General features: G+C 35.3%; 1 protein-coding gene and 1 long non-coding RNA gene across 7 annotated transcripts; both read right to left on the bottom strand.

The window, feature by feature from the left end:
- Window positions 1–382: 382 nt before the first annotated feature.
- Window positions 383–17,550, bottom strand: LOC127418807 (proteoglycan 4-like). Of its 6 annotated transcripts, none has more exons than XM_051659639.1 (10): window positions 17,430–17,550; window positions 13,181–13,339; window positions 12,352–12,411; window positions 11,558–11,593; window positions 10,493–10,663; window positions 6,693–6,734; window positions 6,092–6,214; window positions 5,928–6,011; window positions 4,417–4,626; window positions 383–2,123 (listed from the first exon to the last, which is right to left on the bottom strand). In XM_051659639.1, the coding sequence occupies exons 1-10, from the start codon at window positions 17,532–17,534 to the stop codon at window positions 2,058–2,060; spliced, it is 1,056 nt and encodes a 351-aa protein (XP_051515599.1). In that variant the 5' UTR covers window positions 17,535–17,550; the 3' UTR covers window positions 383–2,057. The 6 variants fall into 6 exon arrangements, with proteins under 6 accessions (XP_051515599.1, XP_051515603.1, XP_051515600.1 ...); XM_051659643.1 differs by having other exon boundaries at window positions 4,498–4,626; XM_051659640.1 differs by having other exon boundaries at window positions 10,493–10,657.
- Window positions 17,551–17,677: 127 nt separating this feature from the next.
- LOC127418864 (uncharacterized) lies at window positions 17,678–21,346 on the bottom strand. The gene is made up of 4 exons (XR_007893556.1): window positions 21,299–21,346; window positions 20,300–20,365; window positions 19,985–20,063; window positions 17,678–17,761 (listed from the first exon to the last, which is right to left on the bottom strand). It is a non-coding gene; the product is annotated as an uncharacterized LOC127418864 (long non-coding RNA).
- Window positions 21,347–23,408: the final 2,062 nt, after the last annotated feature.

Raw genomic sequence — 23,408 nt, 5'->3', positions numbered from 1 at the left:
GGAAAGAAAGTCAGAGATATCTGGGATGGCATGAGGGTGAGTAAATGATCAGAGAATTTTTATTTTGGGGTGAACTATCCCTTCAATGTTTTTGTCTTTAGGCCCCCAGTGAGCAAGCCAAAGGCGAAAGTTGGGAGAAACCAGACTCAGCTGGGCAAGCCAGTTCTCCTCCTGGCTTTTAGCCAGTAAACAGCCACCTAGCAACCACTGAGAACACCCTAGCAACCATCTACTTCAGCAATGCCCTAGCAAAAACCCAGAACAATCAACTATTATGAAGGTAAATTTTCCCCACTTACATTTTGTTTACAAAATCTAAACATGTAGTTTATTCTTTCATGTCCCTTCATTGTCTGTTTAAAGAAAGAGTCTGTTTTGAGAGGAGAAAAATTATTCTTTTATTTTTAAAATTGGTTAAATAGACCAAAATACAACAAAAGAGATAGAGAATGTCAAAGATTCATTGATAAAGTCTGATATCTGAATTAAGTCTCTCTACTCTTTACAAATAAAGACAAGAATTGGGAAAAATTGGGAAAACCTTAAAACATATGACATATGATGTGTAGCAGAACATTTGAAACACATATGATTTGCGTTGTATATTGCATAATTGTATAACATATTATGTATAATCTAATAGCAAGTGATACTTTCAAAAAATAGGAAAAATAGGAAATAATCTTTAAACAGCAGAGATGAATGAATTCTAATTTCTTTTCAGTCTCCATGTTCATAAATGGATGACCAAGCCAATAAAATAATAATTAAAAATGTGACTTAAAGCAGGTTAGAATTAATAAATGTTCAGTTAGATATTTAGAGTGGAAATGAAAACAAAAGATTTGTGACTTGTGAAAACTGGATCAAATATAAATAAACAAGCATGTTGGTTTAAGATATGATGACATTTTGGGAGAATTACACCAGCTTAAATAAATATGTGAGACTAAAACAGCGATTTAGACCTTTTTAAATAATTTGATTGAGCTAAGAGGGGAAGCTGAAAATGTGATTACTTTGTGTCAGACAACCAGGTTGGAATTCAAATTGCTATTGTAGGTTCCAGTGAGACTGAAATGAGTTGATTGAATTTAGCACACAATGGGTCATTGAGTAGGTTTCTGTCCTTAGAATCAGATTGTTTGTACAATGAATAACTTTTTTGCATATGCAAATACAATACACCATGTTTGCTTTGTACACTATAGTATTAATCCACCATGCATGTGGGTTGCCATAATGCAGTTTGTATTAGATGATTATTTTATGTCGATATATAGTGTTAGTATTAACATGCACAGAAAATAAAGAAAATGCAGTTTATCTCTGTAAATAGAATTACATGTTCACTTTCATTTTTCTATCTTATAACTCATCATACAACTCCAACACGTTTTACTTCTTTGGAAAAAACAAAAACAACTTCTTCCCTCCCCTCAAGAACACATGTAGCACTTGCTAAACAGTGAATACCTTTACACTTACTTCTGCTCTTACTAAATACATACATGGGGATTCGGCCATGTTTCATGGCATCATTTTTTTATAATTACAGTATTAACTTTAGGGTCAACCTCATAGCCACATTGGAAATGGAAGTTAAACCAAGGGCCGATAATTACTTAAACTTGGGTCTACATTGTCAGCACAAGTTAAAGGTGAAGGGTGTAATTTGTTTTCGATATTAAAATACTTGCTCCTATCCCAGTTTAATATGCAGAGAACTGTAAGCAATCCGTTGGTAGGATGATTTCACCTAAAGTGTAAATACTATGGCTCTGTGGCGCTTTAAAACATTTCTCTGTTTGTTTGAGCATCAGGGTCAATGGCGACTGTTTGGGGTGGCACTATCTGTTTGACGATGTTTTCGGCAAAGCTGTTTGAAAACAGTCATTATTTTCGCAATTCCATTTAAAGCCACTAGAGGCGCAGAAATGACACACTTCACCTTTAATAGTCCCACTCAACTGGGTATAACATTTAAATATGTATTCCTATTCACGTGGTTGTCAATGTTTGTGGCAAAGATGACCGATCAAAACAAAGACTGGGTTTTATTTGGCCTTCTCGGGTGCCACAGGGTCCGTTTGCACTCCGGCATCAGAATGGCGTTTTTGGCCCTGCGAGACATACCAATGCATAACGCAATATTAGTCATCCTAACTAGCAAGGAAGTGTTTATTTTTTTACTTGTTTGTAAAGGTGCCTGAAGCACAACCCTTCGCAACCTGCCGGACAACTGGTCCTTTATTTACTGAAGTATCAACAATGGATCTTGCTTCAACATGTCCTATTTAAGACCAGTTTTAGTAAAGTGAATGCTTAATGGTATTTCTGTGCTTTATTGTCTTTGTGTGTTGTGATTATTTAGTTTTCATGACACCTTTGTTTCATATGAATGACATACAAGGATCATCTCACTTAAAGTTGCCATAATTGTGTACAAATACACCGATCAGCCACAACATTAAAACCACTGACAGGTGAAGTGAATAACATTGATTATTTCATTACAATGGCACCTGTCAAGGCATGGGATATATTAGCCATTAAGTGAACAGTCAGTTCTTGAATTTCATGTGTTGGAAGCAGGAAAAATTGGCAAGCGTAAGAATCTGAGAGACTTTGACAAGGGCCAAATTGTGATGGCTAGACGACTGGGTCAGAGCATCTCCAAAACAGCAGGTCTTGTGGGATGTCCCTAGTATGCAGTGGTTAGTGCCTACCAAAAGTGGTCCAAGGAAGGACAACCTGTGAACCAGCAACAGGGTCATGGGCACCCAAGGCTCGCTGATGCGCGTGGTGAGCGAAGGCTAGCCCGTCTGGTCCAATCCCACAGAAGAGCTACTGTAGCACAAATTGCTGAAAAACGTAATGCTGGCCATGATAGAAAGGTGTCAGAACACACAGTGCATCGCAGCTTGAGAGACCAGTCAGAGTGCCCATGCTGACCCCTGTCCACCGCCGAAAGCACCTACAATGGGTACATGAGCGTCAGAACTGGACCATGGAGCAATGGAAGAAGGTGGCCTGGTCTGATGAATCATGTTTTTTTTTTTAGATCATGTGGACGGCTGGGTGCGTGTGCGTCGTTTACCTGGGGAAGAGATGGCAGCAGGATGCACCATGAGAAGAAGGCAGGCAGTGTGATGCTCTGGGCAATGTTCTGCTGGGAAACCTTGGGTCCTGGCATTCATGTGGATGTTACTCTGACACGTACCACCTACCTAAAGATTGTTGCAGACCACATACACCCCTTCATAGCAACGGCATTCCCTGATGGCAGTGGCCTCTTTCAACAGGATAATGCACCCTGCCACACTGCAAAAATTGTTCAGGAATGGTTGGAGGAACATGACAAAGAGTTCAAGGTGTTGACTTGGCCTCCAAATTCCCCAGATCTCTGTCTGATTGAGCATCTATGGGATGTGCTGGACCAACAAGTCCGATCCATGGAGGCCCCACCTCGCAACTTACAGGACTTAAAGGATCTGCTGCTAACGTCTTGGTGCCAGATACCACAGGACACGTTCAGAGGTCTTAAGGAGTCCATGCCTTGACGGGTCAGAGCTGTTTTGGCGGCATGAGGGGGATCTACACGATATTAGGCAGGTGGTTTTAATGTTGTGGCTCATCAGTGTATATATTTATATACATAGTGGATTTATTTATTTTTATTTAGAAACATTTAAAATAAAGAAACATTATGACGTAATATGAATAAGCAATATTTAAGATTCTGCACTATTTCTTGGAGACTTTCAGCATGTTAACTCCTTTTTACAAAAGGCCAGACTTCGTTTCACCCAAACTGTTTTGCTGATAATATAATTTGTAAAAGAAAAATAACTGTATTAAATAAGAAAAATTCAAAATAGAAGCATTTTCACATTTGGTCTCAGAGTTTTGTTCTCCATTGTATATGTATTTGTATAACACGTTATTTTTTATTATGAGGAAGTTTTTACATTTCACATTAGAAGACTTCATGAAATATAAAATTTCATACAATAATATAAATTACATGCGATATTTTTGTGTCCAATTTGATTTAATTTGATTTAAATGGTGTAACTGCATTCAACATACATCATTAAAGCACAAAATTAGTTCTTGTCTGTATATAATAGATGTAGATTTTGATAACTGAGGCCATCTAGTGGACATAAACAGGGTTGTGCTTTATTTGAATTATTTTGACCTCATTTATTACTTTGATGACCTCAAAGATAATTCAAGGCATGTTTTAAGATTAATAGCCAGCCAACAATACGAAAATAATCAGGATGGTTAGATATCATATTACAAAAAGTTTTTCAATAACAGCATCTAACTGGCAAACTACATAGATTGCAAATGCTCACAAATTTGTCCTCTGTGAATTCTTGTCTAATCTCTGGATTTCTACTTAACCATGTTTTTGAAGAACAGCTGCAGGGAGTTCCTCTTCTCTAGTTTGGGAGGGATGCTGGGCGAGGCGTTATCTGTACTTGCCACTGATTTGTTGTCCGTGGCTGGCGGCGGTGTCGGGGCGGTGGTTTTTGGCTCCTCTTTGGTCTTCACGGCAGGAGCAACGTCTGCCATGGTGGGTGCAGCTGGAGTCTCCTTCTTGGGCTCTGCAGCCTTGAGTTAATATAAATTAAGGGTGATTTTTTAACTGTATTTTTATTTTCAATAAAATCAAAATAATACAACCTAATATTTTATATATTATTATATACCTAAATATTATAATATATCAAAACAGAATCATAAAATAACATTTAAATATATAATAATATCTAATTATACAATGATACACATACAGTGTGTATACAGTATATACTGTATATATTAAGAAATATTAATGAAATCACCAAAATTTCACAAAATATATCTATATTTAGAGGACATATCTGTCTATATAAATAATATAATTTATTAGAACAGAATAATTATAATTATATTTAAATATATAATAAAATATTAGATAATTACTAAATAATACATGTTAAAATATTTATTGTATTATATATATAATATAATAATAATAATAATATATATATATATATATATATATATATATATATATATATATATAATTATTAATATACTTAAGAAATCATAAATATTTTAGAAGTCACTTTGGATAAATGCATTGTGATTAAAAAATAAATAAAAATAATCGAACATATGGCAGTACAGGAATTTAGCAAGAATTACATTTATTTTCCTGTTAATAAAAAAGAGCCATACAGTACATACACTACCAGTAAAAAGTTTGCACATTCTTGAAATAATTTATGTTTCTCATGATTTAAAACTTCTAAAACTGATCTAAAGGCTTATGCTCAAATGCTTTAAAATTGTTTTGTAGACATATATAAATTGTTCATATTTATGAAATAACATACTAAATTTTTTTATTTAAATATATATACTGTACATTTGATTATTCATATATTTAATTAATATATTATATTTAATTTAATACACTTAATTTGATTATTATATGTTTAATTTTATTGTTTATAATATATGTTTAAATTTGATTATTATGTTTTTGACTTAATATAATTGAAGAAGCTCAAGTATATGATCATTTTGATTTGTTTAGCATTTTTTGGATACTACATAATTCTTACATTATTTGTTCCATTGTTTTGAAGACTTTACTATTATTCTTAAATGTGGAAAATAGTAGGCCTAATAATAAAAAAATAAGTATGTGTGTCCAAAATTTTGAATGGTAGTGTAGGTCAAATATTAACTTGATTAAGAACTGTGTCACTAATATGAAGCCTTTTAAAATCAATAAAAACTGCAGTGTCAGGGAGCAGATATTTGACAACACAAATAAGTATGTCAGATGCATGGCTCAGCAGTGCAACAAAAATCAATCAGTTTGGTTAATGCGAAAATGGCCATTGTATATTGCCATTTACCGATCCAGCAGCAATGAGGGAGACTCTGGCAGCCACGCTGGACGCAGCTGCCTGGATCCTAGTGCTCATTTGGCCTAGCAGTACCTCAAATTCACACAAACCTGTTATTGCATGCAGTTCTCTAAAGCAAAAATATGATGGTTATTAATCTGACATCTGTTTACCTTAGGTTTGAACATTCCAAAAGTCGACTTTTTCTCTTGTTTCTTCTCTTCTGGTTTGGGCGCTGGAGGTTCTTCGGGTTTGGCAGCAGCCTCAAGGGTGCTGGTCTTAGATGTGTCTACCTGCTGTGTTTGAGAAAGATAAGAAAAATGCTGTTGTTATAACAGAAAATAAAAAAGAACTGAGTGAGACTTTAAGAAGATAGTGGAAGAACAGCAAGGAAGCATGTGAAAGAATAATCAGCAGAGAGCTTGAAACAGATTACATTTAATTTATGAATGGAGAGACAAATGTTCTAGGGGCCCTTAAAACTGTGCATGTGCATGAAGTGGCACTTTCCATGAGTAGGGGCTAACTTGTTTGGGACCAAATATTATTATAATTTTTTTTTTTCATTAATAAAAATAACATTTGATTTTGTTTTGGCAATGGATTGGAAATCAATTCGACAGATTAGAGATTATGTAAAACACTGATTTGTATCCTATACATGGAAAGTGCCAAGTACAAGATGGAAGTAGTAAATGCATGATGTTCTTTAGGAAAACAGTCCCACCAGCGTGCAGCCCACGAAGAGACAGTCGATCAGCTGAATGTATTTACCTGCTGTACCTCAACAGGCTTTTTCTCTTCCATCACAACAGGCTGCAGGTAAGCAAATATTGGGCATTAATTCTGCAATAAACTACGGAACTTCGCACTCGTTCTTTCAGTTTAAAAACGACAAGTACTGAGTCACTGCTTACACAAAGCCTGTAGTCACTGAATAACTCTGATGTAAGTTATGAAGTGGTTGAATGGAGAGCACTGGAACCCAAAGCACATGGTTTAGTTGGCCGACTGTTGTGATATGAGGTAATGGCTGCTGTAAACATGATGTCACCATAGCAGACATTCAGTTCTTATTCATTATTTCTTGCTGATTGTATGCATGTAAAAACCTCCCAAACACAGTTTCTAGTGTGCTTTTTTAATACTATAATATTCAATACAATCAGCTCTCTAATACTAAGGGCAAAATAACAGTAGCTTTAGATTAAATTAATTTGCATGTCTTGAGTTATAAGAAACAATAATGGGATGAGTTCTGTTAATTTAGAAATAACCTTTGCTTTCATTTACCACATTTGATGTCTTAGTTCTGGCTCCACTGGTTTTTGCCACCTGAACTTTTGACACAGCCTTGCCTAGCAATACCTTAAATTCACATTACACTGTTATGGTGTGCCACAGACGCATATAATGAGAATCAAAGTTCTTGAGAAGTATGTTATTGAAAAACTATTACAGTAGAAACAGCTTTATTTACAAAGGCCAAAAAGAATATTTGGACACTTTTGGAAACTTAAAAATGAATGAATTTAATTACATTAGATTACAAAATATCACACTAAGGGGCACCTGCAAACAAATGATGCTAGACCTTTTCTCAGGAATTTTCTGAGCCATTTTTGCAATTACATTTAACCAACTGGGCAATGCTGATTTTTAGGGGATGTATGAAGTCAGTGACCTTCAAGTTCACACATGTGTCCAAGCAGAGTAACCACAGGTATAGTTCTTCACAAAAATATACTGTATTTAGGTTCATTTATAATTCTAAACCAAATAAATGTTTGTTTGTTTTTTTTCTTTTTTTGGGGGGGGGGGTTTGCTTGAAAAGATTATTAGTGCTATATTTCTTTAAAATAAATGCCTTAAAGGAATAGTTCACCCAAAAATGAAAGTTCTCTCATCATTTACTCACCCTCATGCCATCACAGATATATATGATTTTTTTCTTCTGCAGAACACAAACAAAGATTTTTAGAAGAATATTTCTTTATCTCTACATCTCTGTAGGTCCATACAATGCAAGTGAATGGTGACCAAAACTTTTCAGCTCCAAAAAGCACATAAAGGCAGCTTAAAAGTAATCTATATGTCTCCAGTGGTAAAATCTATATCTTCAGAACTGATATGATATGTGTGGGTGAGAAACGGATCAATATTTAATTCCTTTTTGTCTGTAAATCTCCATTTTCACTTTCACATTCTTCTTCTTTTGTTTTTAGCAATTTGCATTCTTCATGCATATCGCAACCTACTGGGCAGGAAGGAGAATTTATGGTAAAAAAAGAACTTTTTATATTGATCTGATTCTCACCCACACCTATCATATCACTTGTGATGGTATGGATTAAAACACTGGAGTCTTATGGATTACTTTTATGCTGCCTTTATGTACTTTTTGGAACTTAATTTTGTTTTTTCATCATTCACCTTCATTGTGAGGACCTACAATAATATTTAGTATGTAATATTCTTTTAAGAATAATTGTTTGTGTTCAGCAGAAGAAAGCAAGTCATACACATCTGAGATGGCATGAGGGTGAGTAAATGATGAGAAAATTTTCATTTTTGGGTGAACATACGCTTAACTGGCACCGTCCCATATTTGGGACGTTTCCTACTTTTATGCATTTTGTTATGTTTATTGTACTATATTACCTTCAAATCCAACTTCAGTTTTGACAAACCTTATATTGTTTGAAAGTTACAAGTTCGAAATATATTAGAAATATGCCCACTGTGTTGCGATCTGAATTACGTCATTACAGTGATGCATTAAAATACTAAAAGAGTGGATTTTAAAACATGTGACATGGGATCGGTATTACTTATCTTTTATTTCTTCTGGTTTTGATCTGATCGGATGATGGCAGACAATTCCATCATACCATCCATGGTAAGTGCCCACTATTGTAAACAGACTCTGCCATTTTATCAAAAACAGCGAAAATTGAGGAAAAAAATGACTGATCATCCTTTGCTTTGCCACGTAAAATATAATGTCTGCTATCAATAAAATATGGATTTTAAAGCTTATTTTATCAATCAGCATCGAATTCTCTGCTGTTCTGGTGAAAATTCCAAGTTGTTTGAGCCCACCCACGAGTCTTGAGCTGTCAATCAACCAGATCAAAAGCTCCATGGCCTCTCCAAAATGCGCATTGGCTGTTTCAGTGAAAGGATCCAGCCAATGGATCGCTAGTCAAGATTTGATTGACAAGTCATGTAGCCATTGGTATGACATTTCTGTGGTTACAGGGCTTGGCCTTGTTCATTCCAAAACAGTGTCATCACCTTAGTGTTCGTTTGGAGAGAGAACCAAAGGCCACCATTATGGCTCTGCGCTTTCTGCTGTTTCTGATGACCGATCGGAGACAAAATATGACCTTTTGTTGCTTCTTTCAATGGACCTATGCAAAAACACTATCATTTGGATAGATCTGAGTGCTTCGGAATAAGTTCCACGCCGTTTGGATGAGGAACAAATGCTAAACCGTCTGGAGCGCATATTTGGTGCTGAGACTGAGAGCAGCTATAGGCTAAATCTACAAGCACAGGTGCTCATCCATGTCAATGAATGGGCTCATTGGATCATTTCTGATTCTATTTAGTGGTAAAAACAAACTATTATAATTTTATGGCAGAAATAATATTATATGTTTGTTAGAAATGTGAATAGTTACTGGCTTCCACTGCAAACAACACTTACATTGTAACCATGCATTACAAAAGTAATTATAATACCTATAATCTGTAATGAATCTTATACAATATTTTGCAGTAAAATAGTGTGTCCACATATGTGGTTTGAGTGGTGTTTCTGAAATTAGTTTTCAGACATTTTCAGAACTTCTTGTACATTCTTGCAACAATAGAGCTTTGATGGTTTCATTTGCACAATAATCTCCCAAGTATCTTCTTTAAAAAGAGTCCAAAATGATGTATATAGTTCCATGCATTCAGGAATTATGGGCATTTAACTTGAGTATGTCACTCTTGCAACAATGGAGCTTTGATGTCATCTTGTGGCCACTTTTGGTACTGCGCCTAGTCAATATCTGATATATATGCCATTTTATAACTTATTTACTTCAGATATGAGACACACTTGGTTTGACATATGGCTTTAGTTTTCCATCATTTTTTTGGTTGCCACATATATTTTTTAGTATATTTTTTATTAAGGAAATAAAAGTTTAGTGCACTGCATTTTCATTGCAATAAACTTAAACTTCTATAACTTTTTTTTAATTAACTTAAATAACTGTTTTCACTTGCACAATAATCTCCTATGTCTCTTCTTTAAAAAGAGACCAAAATTAGGTCTGTAGTCTCAAGTGTTCAAGAATTACAGGCAATTAAAAAGTATGTCATTTTCTGGTAAATGCTAAAAAGGAGGCATGCCAGAAATAAATGGCAAATACTTGGTTTGATATTTTGTTATATAATACAAAGAAATGTTTTACTTTTTAAGTGTAGCTTAAGTGTCCAAATACTTTGGGGGGCCAGTTTATGTGGTTTGTAGTAACCTGCAGGTACTCCTATCAGTCTGGCAGCAGGTGTGTGTTTACCTTTGGACGAAAGAGTTTGCTGAAAGCACTGTCTTTGGGTTTGGCCTTGGTCGAGCTGTCTGCTGCTTTTGTTGAAGCTGCTGCAGGCGTTTCCTCTTTCTTCACCACTTTGCTTTCCATCTTAGGTGGTGCTGGGGGAGGTGGAGTAGGTGCCTTGGGTGCTTCCTGTACCTTATAAAACAGTGTATGTTTAATTTCAAGCACAAAATAGCTGACGGTATCCATTTTAATCTACCTACAGTATCTATCTATCTATCTGTCTGTCCGTCTGCCCTTTATTGCACATCGCAAAATTTAAACCATATTTCTTATATTATATATTATATAATGTTAGTCTATGGTGCCCTAGCTGATTAGGATAAAGGTAACAGAACAAAACGGGTTAAATATTAACCCTTGGATGCAGGGCCGTGCACAGACATTTGGAGGGGCAGTGGCTAAAACTTAGAAAAAGGGCAGCCTACATTTAAGTTTAAATAACAATAAAAATAAAGTATTTACTTTTATTTACCTTATGAACTAGTGCACATTTTTAATGCATTTGAACCCGCCCAAGTATCAAGCACAAAGTCCCACTGTCACTCAGCCGAAGACGGCCATATAATGCATGTTTACATAAACCAACAAATAAAATTAACAAAAAATTAAAAAATCACACAGACAGTGTTGTACTATTCATCATAGAAAAATCCTTTTGATGCTGTGGATAAAAAGCATCAGAAAAAAAAATAAAAATGAATATATGCAAATAAAATTACTTTCTCAAGAGGGGCACCTCAGCCCAGGAGTGCAAAGGGACAGTGGCTTGGGCCACTGTAGACACCCCCCTGGGCATGTCCCTGTTTGGATGGTCTTAATGATCAAGTAAAGTAGTTTTTTTTTACAGATTTGTTTATAAATAAAAATGTATAAAAATAAAAAATTACATTGCCAGGTTCAGATCACCTCTGTGGAGGATGTCATGAAGTTAAAAGTGTTAAAAATTCAAACGGGTCAAACTGACCCATGAGTCCATCCAAGAGTTAAGAGAGGAATAAAATGTCTAAAATGAAAGGAAGTGCTCACATTTGTTGATGGTGCTGGAGGTGTCTCCTTCTGTGACTGCACAATCAAAGAGACAAAACAAACAAACAAACATACAAAAAAATAATTACGACAGTCAATGCCAGGATTGACTGTTCAGACTTTTTTGCCTGGAGATCTTTAGTATAAGAGCTTTGATGACAGAGCATTTTTTATAAAAGGTTCAGATGGGCCCAGGGGCCATAACTTGAAAAAATAAAAAAATAAAAAATAAAAAATAAAATGGAAAGAAACCTAAATTCTGCCCAAACATCAAGACAAGAAAGATGAATGTCATCTTTAAAAGTTAAGATTTTTAGTCAGATAGAACAGAAATATAAGCTGTGATCCAAATAAATAAATAAATACAGACAAACAAAATATCCAAATAAAAAACAAACGATTAGGACAATAAATAAATAAAAAATATAAATAAATAAATACTGGTAAACAAAATGTCCAAATAGATAAATATATATATATATATATATATATATACAGTATGTCATTGAATGCAGCAGACCTGAAGCCTAATGAAAAATTGGGCCTGATTAACATAATTTAGGGTCTTATTTTAAATTTTTCATCTCTTTAAAGAGTATGCATAACAGTCTTTTGTATTAATAAAACTCTTAAGCAGAAAGTGAGATTTCATGGTATATTGCCAGATTGAACAAAATATAATATAATATAATATAATATAATATAATATAATATAATATAATATAATAATAAAATTGTATCATATCATATGAATAGTTTAATGAGTGTTAGTTTTGTGAGCTAGGTGATATTACCTGGTCTTTTGAAGCATCAGGAGTAGCTTTGGCTTCTTTGCTTGTTTTGGTCGGAGTGACCTTTACATGCAGAAAAGAGATTGGAGACACGGAAACATTAGAGTGACTGTGAAAAAGCATCAGAGTGGCATGTTTAAGAGTATATTGCTCCTTCAGGTACTCCATGTTAGAGAGCTAGACCTATTCTTCTGCATGGAGGTGAAGATATCAAGATGGAGATAATGCCTGTCTGTCAAAATGAGATGCGGTTTTGACTGACTCGCTTTGCCACAGGCACACAAAGGGCTTCCTAGTAGGGACCGCTCTGAACATGTTTCTCGTATTGAGTCAGTCATTGTCCTCTGGAGATGGCGTAGGCCTACCCGTGCTTTATCAGAGCACATCACAACTCCAAATGCACAGTCCTCCCTTGTAAGCTCACATTATGCAGCAAACAAAAGGCTGCCACATTCTGACATGTCCAAAGACTTGATTTAGCAGTGTGCCAAGGATAGTTGAGCAGATACCAGTGTAACAAATATTACTTGCTGGTGCAGCAATTTTAACTGTTTATATTTTAGTCAAATATACAAAAAATACTCCCTGTTATTCTCTCTAGGTTATTTTCAATAATTACTGCACACTACATTTCATGTTGCTGTAACACTAATTTTACAAGTACTATTTTCTTCATACTTGATTTTCATTTCATGTTGTTCAACATAAACTGATGAAATGAATAGCACTGTAAAGTGTAAATGTTGCCTGAAAGAAAATAAGTTTACACTTATGCCTCCAAATCATGCAAGGCTTTTAATGGCAAATTAAAATAATGGCAAATTGTACTTACAAGTGTTTTGAAAAAGTTCATAACTGTTTTTTCTGCTTCTTTAACGTCCTCTGATGGAAAAATTTCTTCGGCAACTTCCACAAGAATGGATTCGAGAGCTTTATCCTCTGGCTCAGGCTCAGGCTCAGGCTCTGTGCTTGTCTTAATGTCCACTGTTTTCTATAGACAAATCCAGAGAATTAGTGTATCAACACTACAGCTGATGTGCAATAGCTGCATTGACATACGGGCACAATTCCATCCATGCCTCTGCCTACTCAGACCAGCAGCAACAATCATTCTTTTATTAACGCCTATGTACCCCTCTCACTCATTGATATTCAGCAATGTGCTGGACTTAAAGTCTGTGCGTGCTTTTGCTAAAAAAATGTGTTATATTTATATTGTAAAATGTACCACATGTGGTTTGTTTGTTATATTTTGCTATCTTTTTCTATTTGGGCAATAGGGTTTAGAGAAATTAAAGGGATGAGTTTGATCAATGATGACAGAATTTTCCTTTTTGGGTGAACAAGGCCAAATATCTCCTTCACATATACACCGATATGAATAGAGTATGTAGCTCTTAAAAAAGCTGTTAGTTTCATGCAAATGGTAACACACTATACAAATACTTCTGTTACAGAGTAATTATTTTGTCTGAAAGACAGTTACATAGACAAAGAAATTCTACAAGCATAAACAATTAAGCACTTTCTCACAAACTATTACACAGTTGGTAAACATCACTGTCACTGAAAAGAGTCTGGTGCTCATATACTAAAGACAGTAAAGAATTTATATGTACTCTATAGGACTGTAGAGCAGTAAATAATTAATATATATATGACTATAGAGCATAATTAAGAGTAAGACAGTAAATAATCTATATGCAGTTTATAAGAGTATAGTGTCTATAAAAGTAAAGACAGTAAAGTATCTATGTGTAATCTGTAAGAGTATAGAGTGTCTATGAGAGTAAAGACAATAAAGAATATGTATGTAGTCTATAAGACTACAGGGTATCTATAAGAGTAAAGAGCTTTAAGAATCTATATTTAGACTATATCTACATTTATACTGAGAGTCTATAGAGAAAAGACAATAAGTCTCTAAAAGAGTGTAAACAAAAAAGAATCCATATGTAGTCTTAAAGAGTATAGAATGTAAATAATCTTCATGTAGTCTATACGAGTATAGAGAGTCTATCAGATTAAAGAAAAAAAATCTATAGGAGGATAGAGTGTCTATATGAGTAAAGACAGTAAATAATATATATGTAGTCTATAGGAGTACAGGGTCTATAAGAGGAAAGACATAAAATAATATATATGTATTCTATAGGAGTATAGAGTCTATAAGGGTGTAGAGAGTAAAGAATGTTTTTGTAGCCTATAGGAGTACAAGTCTATAAGACAAAATACCTTTAATAATCTATTTGTAGTCAAAAAGAGTATAGAGTGTCTATAAAAGTAAAGACAGTAAAGAATCTATATGTTATTTATAGGAGTATAGAGTATAAATAAGAGTAAATACAGTTAGAATTTTTCTTTTAATTTTGCGTTATTGAACAATGATCAGTATCCAATAATGCAACTCTTTAAAGAAAGGAGCAAGTGTATTAAGTAATTCTGAGTAGATTACATCACACATGCCATGAGTTTGTCCATGCAGTGGCGTTTCGAATGCATGCATGTTTGAATGCATGCATCTTATGGGTGAAATCATTCTCCTCCTCTGTAACAACATCGCTGTTGTCACTGACCTTATTTGCACATGTGAACTCTTATCAGTCAGGCAAACCTTAGTTGTGATATGTATGGTACTTTCAACAGCACAGATATCTACACTTGTATGAAGCATCTTCTAAAACCGTAGTGCACACAGATGTCAGCTGAGAAAGTCATTTTTCAGGTTCTGCTAAATCATTTTCTGTCTGTGAAGGCTTAGGTTCTTCTATACACCTGGGATGCCTGACATCAGCGTGGATAGAGATGTTCTGTGGTGGAGCTGGTTCCTCGATAATCACCCAACTTTCTTCATCTACAGCTGCTGTTCCATTAGCAAGTGAGATGGATCTGACAGCAACAGGAATAATTTGCTCTTCAAAAATCAGTGCTGATTCCTTTGCTTCATTTATTTGCCCTATTGTTTCTTCAGGAATATTTAATTGCACTTGAGTGACCATGCCAAGTTCTTCCATCCCAGTTTCTGATGCTTCAACACCTAAAATTTGGTCCTCAGTAATCTGCAAGATTTCCTCATCAACTGTGCAATTTAATCAGCGACTAGCAGTGGCTCCTCATTTCCAAGGACTGGTTCTTCAACATGAGACAAGACCTCTACAATATCAACTGCTGAATCTGAAGATAGTATGACAAGTACAGTAACACTGTAATCTATTTCATCAGTTACTTTCATAAATTGTTCAGAAAAAGCTTCACTGGTAAGAGACTCCGCCACATTGAAATCAATGGAGCTGATTCAGAGCTGATTCTCTGTTGTCAGTAGATCCTCTGTGTCTGCTATTATAATTTCAAAACATTTGATCAGTTCCTTATCTTCTATCAAGGTTTGTTCAGCATCGGTAGCCTTGGCTTCTTCATATTCAAATGATACGGGCACCTTAGTATCAACTGCTGATTCCTCTTCTTCAGCCTTTTGATGTTCTACATGCATCTCAGGTTCTTTAGTTCCAATCACTGGCTCTTCAGATACAATAGCAGATTCCTCAAATATTGCCGGTGGCTCTTCAGCAAAAGCTACTGGTTCCTGTTTACTGTACCCAACTGAGAGGACCTTAAAGCAGGTTACAGCTTCAGCATCAGTGCTTCATGACTCCAGAGAGATGTTTTTGGTCAACAAGCTTGAATCTGTATACTCTTTGGATATGAATTCATCTTGGATGGATTTAGTCGATTGCAATGTGAACTTCTCTAAAACTTTCTCAAGAATCTCATCTTGTACTGTATTAATGTAGGCTCAGGTTATATATGAATTCCAAGGATGTGTTGTTACCTCGAAGATGATTGGGAGAACATTTCAGGTGTCTTGCATTTGAACGGGCTGACAAAAATAACCAGCTAAAGCAAAATTTGATAGCAACACGATTTAATACATGCAATGTTTAACACACTAAAGCATTGTTTTTGTGGTGAATGTGCTTCCAGATACTGTATGCTACAAACATAATATGGGGAAAAAAGTCGGACACTGTTTCCTAACTAGGCGTTACATGCCAAGTTTCAAACGTCAAGCTTTTTTTCTCTCTATACTGAAAACGAAAAGACTGCACAACAATACAAAATCACAGCCAATCAAAACATATTTTATATTTAATATACAGCCATGTGGATCAGGATTTTGGACCAATGACTTCACAGTAGGCGGGGCTACCCAGCACAACACTGATTAACAAACTCAGGTCATGTCCACACTAATATGTTTTTGTTTGAAAATGAATCGATTTGGCTAGATTTACACCTCTCATACACACTAGAATGCCTTTTTCCAACACCAAAAACTGAGACTTTTGAAAACCCTCTTTATTACCGCATACTTTGAAAAACGATGGCATTATGGCATTATGGGGGCATTATGGTGCTTTGACATCATGTCAGAATTACTGTCATTACGAGATTAAAACTCGTAGATTTTACTTGAACTGTTCATGTCCTCGGACTAAGAAATAATTTTTTTCTGTGGCAACATTCAATACTCTAAAACAGATACATACGTGATGTCATAACGTCAAGTCTGTGCTTTCATGGACTTCAGAGTTTACAACTTGAATACAACTTGAAGACAAGTCAGAATCTCGTAATTACGGTAACTCGGACATGACATGAATGCATCATTTTGCTACATCTACTGTACATTTTCATTTGAATATGAACTGAGTTTGCTCCTATCATTCACACTAGAAAGGTGTTTTCCTCCACTGAAAATGAAGCATTTCGAAACCATTCTCGACTATCGCATACTTAGAAAAAATAATGACATTAGCCAACTGAAAAAGGAGTAGCGTGGACGTGGTCTTAGGAAAGTGAAAACTGAGTTTTCAAATGAAAACGTATTAGTGTGGACATGTCTCAAATTAACATGGAAGAGATATAATTGATCGTTTTTCGCTTGTCGCAACACCCCTGGTTATGATATGGTGTGAGGGCACTGAAAGCAAATCCGAAGGATGCTTTTTCTGAAAGGTAAAAAGGGAAAGAATTGTAACAAAATTGTTAAATCATTTATAAGCTTAGCAACTTCTACTCACAGGCTGCAGGTCAATTTTCAAATCCCCCACTGTGACCTGTCCATCAACTGCATCACTGCTCTGTGCAGCAGCAGGTTTCACCAGTTCACTCTTCTTTTTTAACATTTTACCAAAGATGTTGGTCACCTCTTTTTCAGTGGACTTTGGTGCCTCTTTTTTGGGTTGTGCACCAGTTGCGGCTGCTGTTTCCTTTTCAGGGGTCTTTACCACATGTGCAGGTCCACTGGCTTTATTGCTGTCGACCTCCTCTTTACTTGGTGATGGTTTTGGGTCTTTTATGTCAGTCACTGGTGGAATTTCACACTTTTTTTGCACTACTTCTTTGCTAGCCACTGGACAAAAGAAAATACAACAAATTATCTATGTAAAGAGATCTCATATGGAAATATGATTTATGGAAATACATGTAAAATACATAGACAGTATGTATGTTCATGTATGGTTATCACTGAAAGAAATGTCACATATTTGTATATACACTCACCGAGCAATTAATTAACTGTACACCTACTTATTCATGCGATTATCTAATCAACCAATTGTGTGGCAGCAGTTCTATGCATAAAATCATGCAGATATGGGCCAGCAGCTTCAGTTAATGTTCACATCAACCATCAGAATGGGGAAAAAAATGCGATCTCAGTGATTTTGACTGTGGCATTATTATTCCAAAAACAAAAAAAACATCCAGTGAGCGGCAGTTCTGCAGACAGACACGCCTTGTTGATAAAAGAGGTCAATGGAGAATGGCCAGGGCCTGGTTTCCCAATAACGATCTATCTTAGCAGTTAAGAACATTTTCTACGAGCGATTTTACGAACGTTCATTATTTTTTATGTGCATTTCTCAAAACTGCACTTAACATGAACGTGCAAGGATGCGCTTTAAGTGCTACATAAGAGAGTCACTGTCTGGGCAACAGTGCTGACACGTGAATGTATAGTACTGCTCGTTATTGTAACTTTATTATATTTGTGCGTAACTTTACAATCATTTGTAATTTACCTGCTAATATTTGTTTAAACATATTTTCTTAAATATTTGACCTAATTAACTACATATTTACATATAATTAAATACAATAATTAATTATTATAAATTTATTATTATTAATAATAATAAATACAATAATTGTGTGCAGAACGATCTATTTCTTTTACACAATCTGCTTCCATAACCAGGCGTGTATGTGTAATATTTTGTGTTATTACGCAGCACAAAATAAGGAGACATTTAGAAGATACACTTTAGGGACATTCACCAATAAAGCGGATGTCTGCTTTGTTATTCCCAAAATTGATAACGGTGACAGCAACGCTGCATGTGCAGTGCTACACAACTTGTAGTGCTGGCGAGAGCACCTTTGGGTGTCAGATATGAAGAGGAGACAAGGATGATTAGCCAAAATATACTGACGATTTTCATGCAGTTATTGACTTTTTTATTCTCTCTCTGATTTTAATTTATACAGTTGTCTGCATCAATCATGCCACAACTTTGCTGTTACCAACTAGTCCAACTGGCAAACAAATAACTTCATTTGCTTACTAATTAATCTATTCATCCATTTATATCTATTTTCTGTATTTCATTATTATTATGATTATTATTATTAGAATTGTCTGTTAAAATAAAAATAAAATAAAACATAGGTAGCCTGATATTAAAGTTTTAGCATAAAGTGTAGCTATAGGTATTTAAATTGTATCAGGTGTAATTTTGCATTTGCCCTGCAGGTGTCTGCATAGGTTTATGTGCTTACGATGCTCTTAGTGCTGTACGAGTACTCCAGAGCTCTCGTAAGTCTACGAGCATTTTCAAGTACAACTTAAGTTACAATGCTTTTGGAAAACGGCCGCAAAACTAAGATGAATCATAAGAAGGATTCTGCGATCTCACGATGCTTTTGGGAAACGAGGCCCAGAATGGTTCGAGCTGACAGAAAGGCTATGGGAACTCAGATAACCCCTCTGTACATTTGTAGTGAGCAGAATAGCATCTCAGAATGCATTTTGAAAAATATGCTACATATATGAAAACTTACATTTTTTTTTTTTTTTTTGTAGCAATTTAAAACATGTCACATACAGTATATTAGACTGTGTAAGTGAAAAACAATGTGCTTCATGCTGCACATGTAAGTAAGATATAAACATTATATATACATATATATAAATATTTGGCCATATTTATGGTCAACTAAATCCAAGCACATAAGTATAAGCCTTTAGATCAGAACGTTTTAAAGATCATGAAAAACGTATTCAATCAAGTGTGTCCATAGTTTTGACTGGTAGTGTATACACAAATGAAACACCACTTTATCCGCCATGTGCCCAGCTACAATACCCAAAGTTTATATAGAGCTTTGAGTCATGTTCTCGATTGTGGGTTTACTTGCTCACTTAATCCAAACAATGTGCATTCCAGTAAGAGAGTTTAGCCTGATGTTTTCCCTGTGGTTTCCTTATTTTAAGAATATGATGCAAACAAATAATACTTGTATGCAAGTAAACAACATAATAGAGTAAATGCATAGCATATCATGTACATACCAGGTTCAGGTAAGTCTGGAGGTGGGACTGCATGTCCATTCATTTCTCCATTTTGGACCTTTTTCTCAACAGCATTTGCCTGGTAAATGATTTTGGTTAGTTTCATGTTATGTTTTAACATTGTTATTGGAGACAATTTGGCATGGTAGATGTGTTAATATTTTCTTTGATGTCTCCATAAACATAACGCTATCACATGATTGCCTTTGGCAAAGAAAGAAATCAAACCAGACTCAAGCCAGCAATGCTAATAAAATTCCTCATCCACGTAGTAACTCAAACAATATAACTTTTTGGAATCTTTCAAAATTGCACCTTTTGCCGTTTCCTCTGAGTTGACTGCTCATTTCCCATCTTGACTTCAGGTCAGCAACTGAAAAGCTTCATTGAAATTGGAAATATGTTAAAAAACTGTCAATGAATATAGAAAAATGGTAATCCAAGGCTCTTCTTTTGGTGTATACACACACACACACACACAAAACTATTTTAAGATTTCAAATTCAAATTTAATTGAGTACTCTTTAACAAAATAAAATATGAAAATCAATATTTATGTTTTATTAATTAATTTTTATTTTAATATACACATTGAATTTGATGGGATTTTGTTCTAACATTTTTTAGCAAAACTATTTGATAAAATATTTTTTGAGTGTACAGCACTCGAACAATAGATCAAGGCCCTTCCAGCGATTTTTACCCTAAAATCTATTTTTTCACTTTCAAAAACATCACCCTCTCATGCAAAACACACACACACACACACACACACACACACACACACACAAAACAAATCTATCACAAGTGACAACTATGAGTGACATCTACACTTTATGTACTTTAGACCCCTCAAAATAATTGTTCCCAAGTCTATTACAAGAGTTGAAATCAACCAAATAGTTAAATTACAGATTCAACCCAATACATTACAATTTTTTGCAGGGTGAAGTCCCCCATAGGTTTGTTGCTGTAAAGGTTGTAGGTTGGACCCCAATCATGGCAGACTAATGATTAAATGTTAAGAGGACAGTTCACCAAAAATTAAAAAAAAAAGATGTTAAGCAGAGCGTTAGCTTCAGTCACCATTCACTTCCTTTATATCATTTTCCATGAAAGTGAATGGTGACTAAGACTTACATTCTGCGTAACATCTCCTTTTGTGTTCCACAGAATAAAGAAAGTCAAACAGGTTTGAAACAACTTAAGGATAAGTAAATGATGACAGAATTTTCAGTTTTGAGTGAACTATCCCTTTAAATATCTCTTCTGGTAATTTTACAGCTTATAAACACTTAACAATATTTGTATTACCTTCCCAGTATGTTGTGCCCCAAATAGGCAATTTGATTAGAATCCAAGTAGTTTCCCAACCTCGATTAAAGTAATCACCAGCTCTCTGCTATCTGTCAAGCCCATATGTACACATATACCTGTCCTCAGAGAGGGTGGGGCTCCAAATTAGTTATTAATTATAGTTATTAGTTACATGAGACAAGTCTGTGGTTAAGATGTGTTAATTATGTGCTCTTGATCAAGTTCAATTGTTTTTTCACTGCTGAGCTATTCTATGTAGAATGTGACAAGCTTTCTTACATTTGATCACACACAGATAGCATAACTTCGTAAAAATGGCATAAAACTATAACTGAACCAGAGAAAGTGCCAAACAGCTCTGAGAACAGCTCTCGAGGGCCACTCTGTTTTGTAGGTGTGGTTGGACCCAAACAGGATGTGTGTAAAGGATATTCATTTCTCAAAGTTTATTTGCTCTTTATGACTCTCATCCAGGTACATGATACCAACCTAAGTCTGTATTTATTTAATGGTTCCTCACTAGCTGAAAACATGGGAAGGAACAGGAAATGCATTTAAAGGCATAGCTCATCCAAAAATGAAAATTCTATCAGAACTTGTTTATCATGTTTTTTTCATTGTTTTTGTTTTTTCTCCACCATACAATGAATGTGAATGGTGACTAAGGCTTACATTGTGGTTTGAAGGTTTGGAACAATATTAGGGTGAATAAATGATGATAGAATTTTCATTTTTGGGTAAACTGCCCCTTTAATTGTAAGAGTCATGATTTGAATATTGAGAAAAAGATACAAACCAAAACGTCCTTTGAGCTAGTGAATGTGGGCTGTCTTCTTAATGTCAGAATATTTAGGATTGTTGATTGGATTATCTGTTGTTTACAGTCTGTTGAACTGATCAATTTGAGATCATCCTTCTACACAAAGGATTTGTTGTTGTGTTTTTTGAATAGCGTGACAATCCCTGCTAGGTCTTGTGGCCCATCAACTTTGAAAACAAATGTTGTATATGCTTAAATATACAAGGCCCCCTCAACAGGGCCCTGTGACTATGAGGGCCCCTAGCCCTCTTTTGCCTTCCTGTTTCTAATTAAAACATCTTTTTTAGCAACTCTTTAATCTTATAATGCCACCTGGTGAAAGTTTCCATGCTCTTCTGGAAGTAGAAGACCTTGTAAAATAATTTCCAAAATAGCTACCTTCATATTTTAATGCACTCATCTTTTTATGTGAAAACTTTGCTGATTTTGATAAAGTAGAATTAACAATAACATTTATATTTTTACTGATATTTCAAAATGAGTATTTATTGAATTCAAGCAACATGTGCTTTAAATTTCCTTATTTTCTAGAAAAATAGTTTTAAACAGGTTTAAAAAATAAATTTTCTAACAAATATTTCATATGTTAGGCTTTATATGGTTCCAAAAGGGGTCAACACTTCCATACACGGATAAGGCCAAAGTATACTTCTGGTGTGCGTGTTGCGGATTGCTCTGTGCATAGTATGTGAAACAAAAATTGTGTCATCAGCCGCCTAGATTTTCTTGACTCACGCGTGCGGTCCTCGGCTGTGCACGTTGCCTGCACATGTGCTGGCAATTGACTGTACTAAAAGGGTGTCACAAAGCAGTTGTAGTGCGCATGTGTCGAACGCGTTCCTATTTGTTTGCGGTCAGAAAAGTATACTCAAAAAGGCAAGGTGGTCGGCCGGGCGCGAGCCTATCCGGTACCTGCAAAAACAAAGTATACCTGGGCCTTAAGGGTTAGAGAAAGGGTGAGGTTAGGGGCTCTGTATATCTTTGCTGGCAGTTTGGAGCTCCCGCCCCTTTTTTTGGAGCTCGGCCTGCAGCTATATCCTTCTCTATTACCCCGATTTCACGTTGCTTGTAAACACCTATAGCAGCATGTGACAAGGTTCACTGACAGACAGATAAGGAGGAAGCGGGAGCCGGTTTCCACGGTTCACGTGAGTCAGGTTCTTTAATATTTCACACACACACGAGTCACTTTCCAGTTACACTCAACAGAGGTTTGTTGTCAGTCTATATAAATCAAGTTCTGCTTCTTAGCATACACAAAGTTCGGCTTTACAGCATCAAAACACA

Source organism: Myxocyprinus asiaticus, chromosome 28 (genome assembly GCF_019703515.2).
Source record: "Myxocyprinus asiaticus isolate MX2 ecotype Aquarium Trade chromosome 28, UBuf_Myxa_2, whole genome shotgun sequence".
NCBI classification, from domain to species: domain Eukaryota; kingdom Metazoa; phylum Chordata; class Actinopteri; order Cypriniformes; family Catostomidae; genus Myxocyprinus; species Myxocyprinus asiaticus.
Note: the sequence above shows the minus strand (reverse complement) of the source record. Positions and strands in the feature narration are given on the sequence as shown.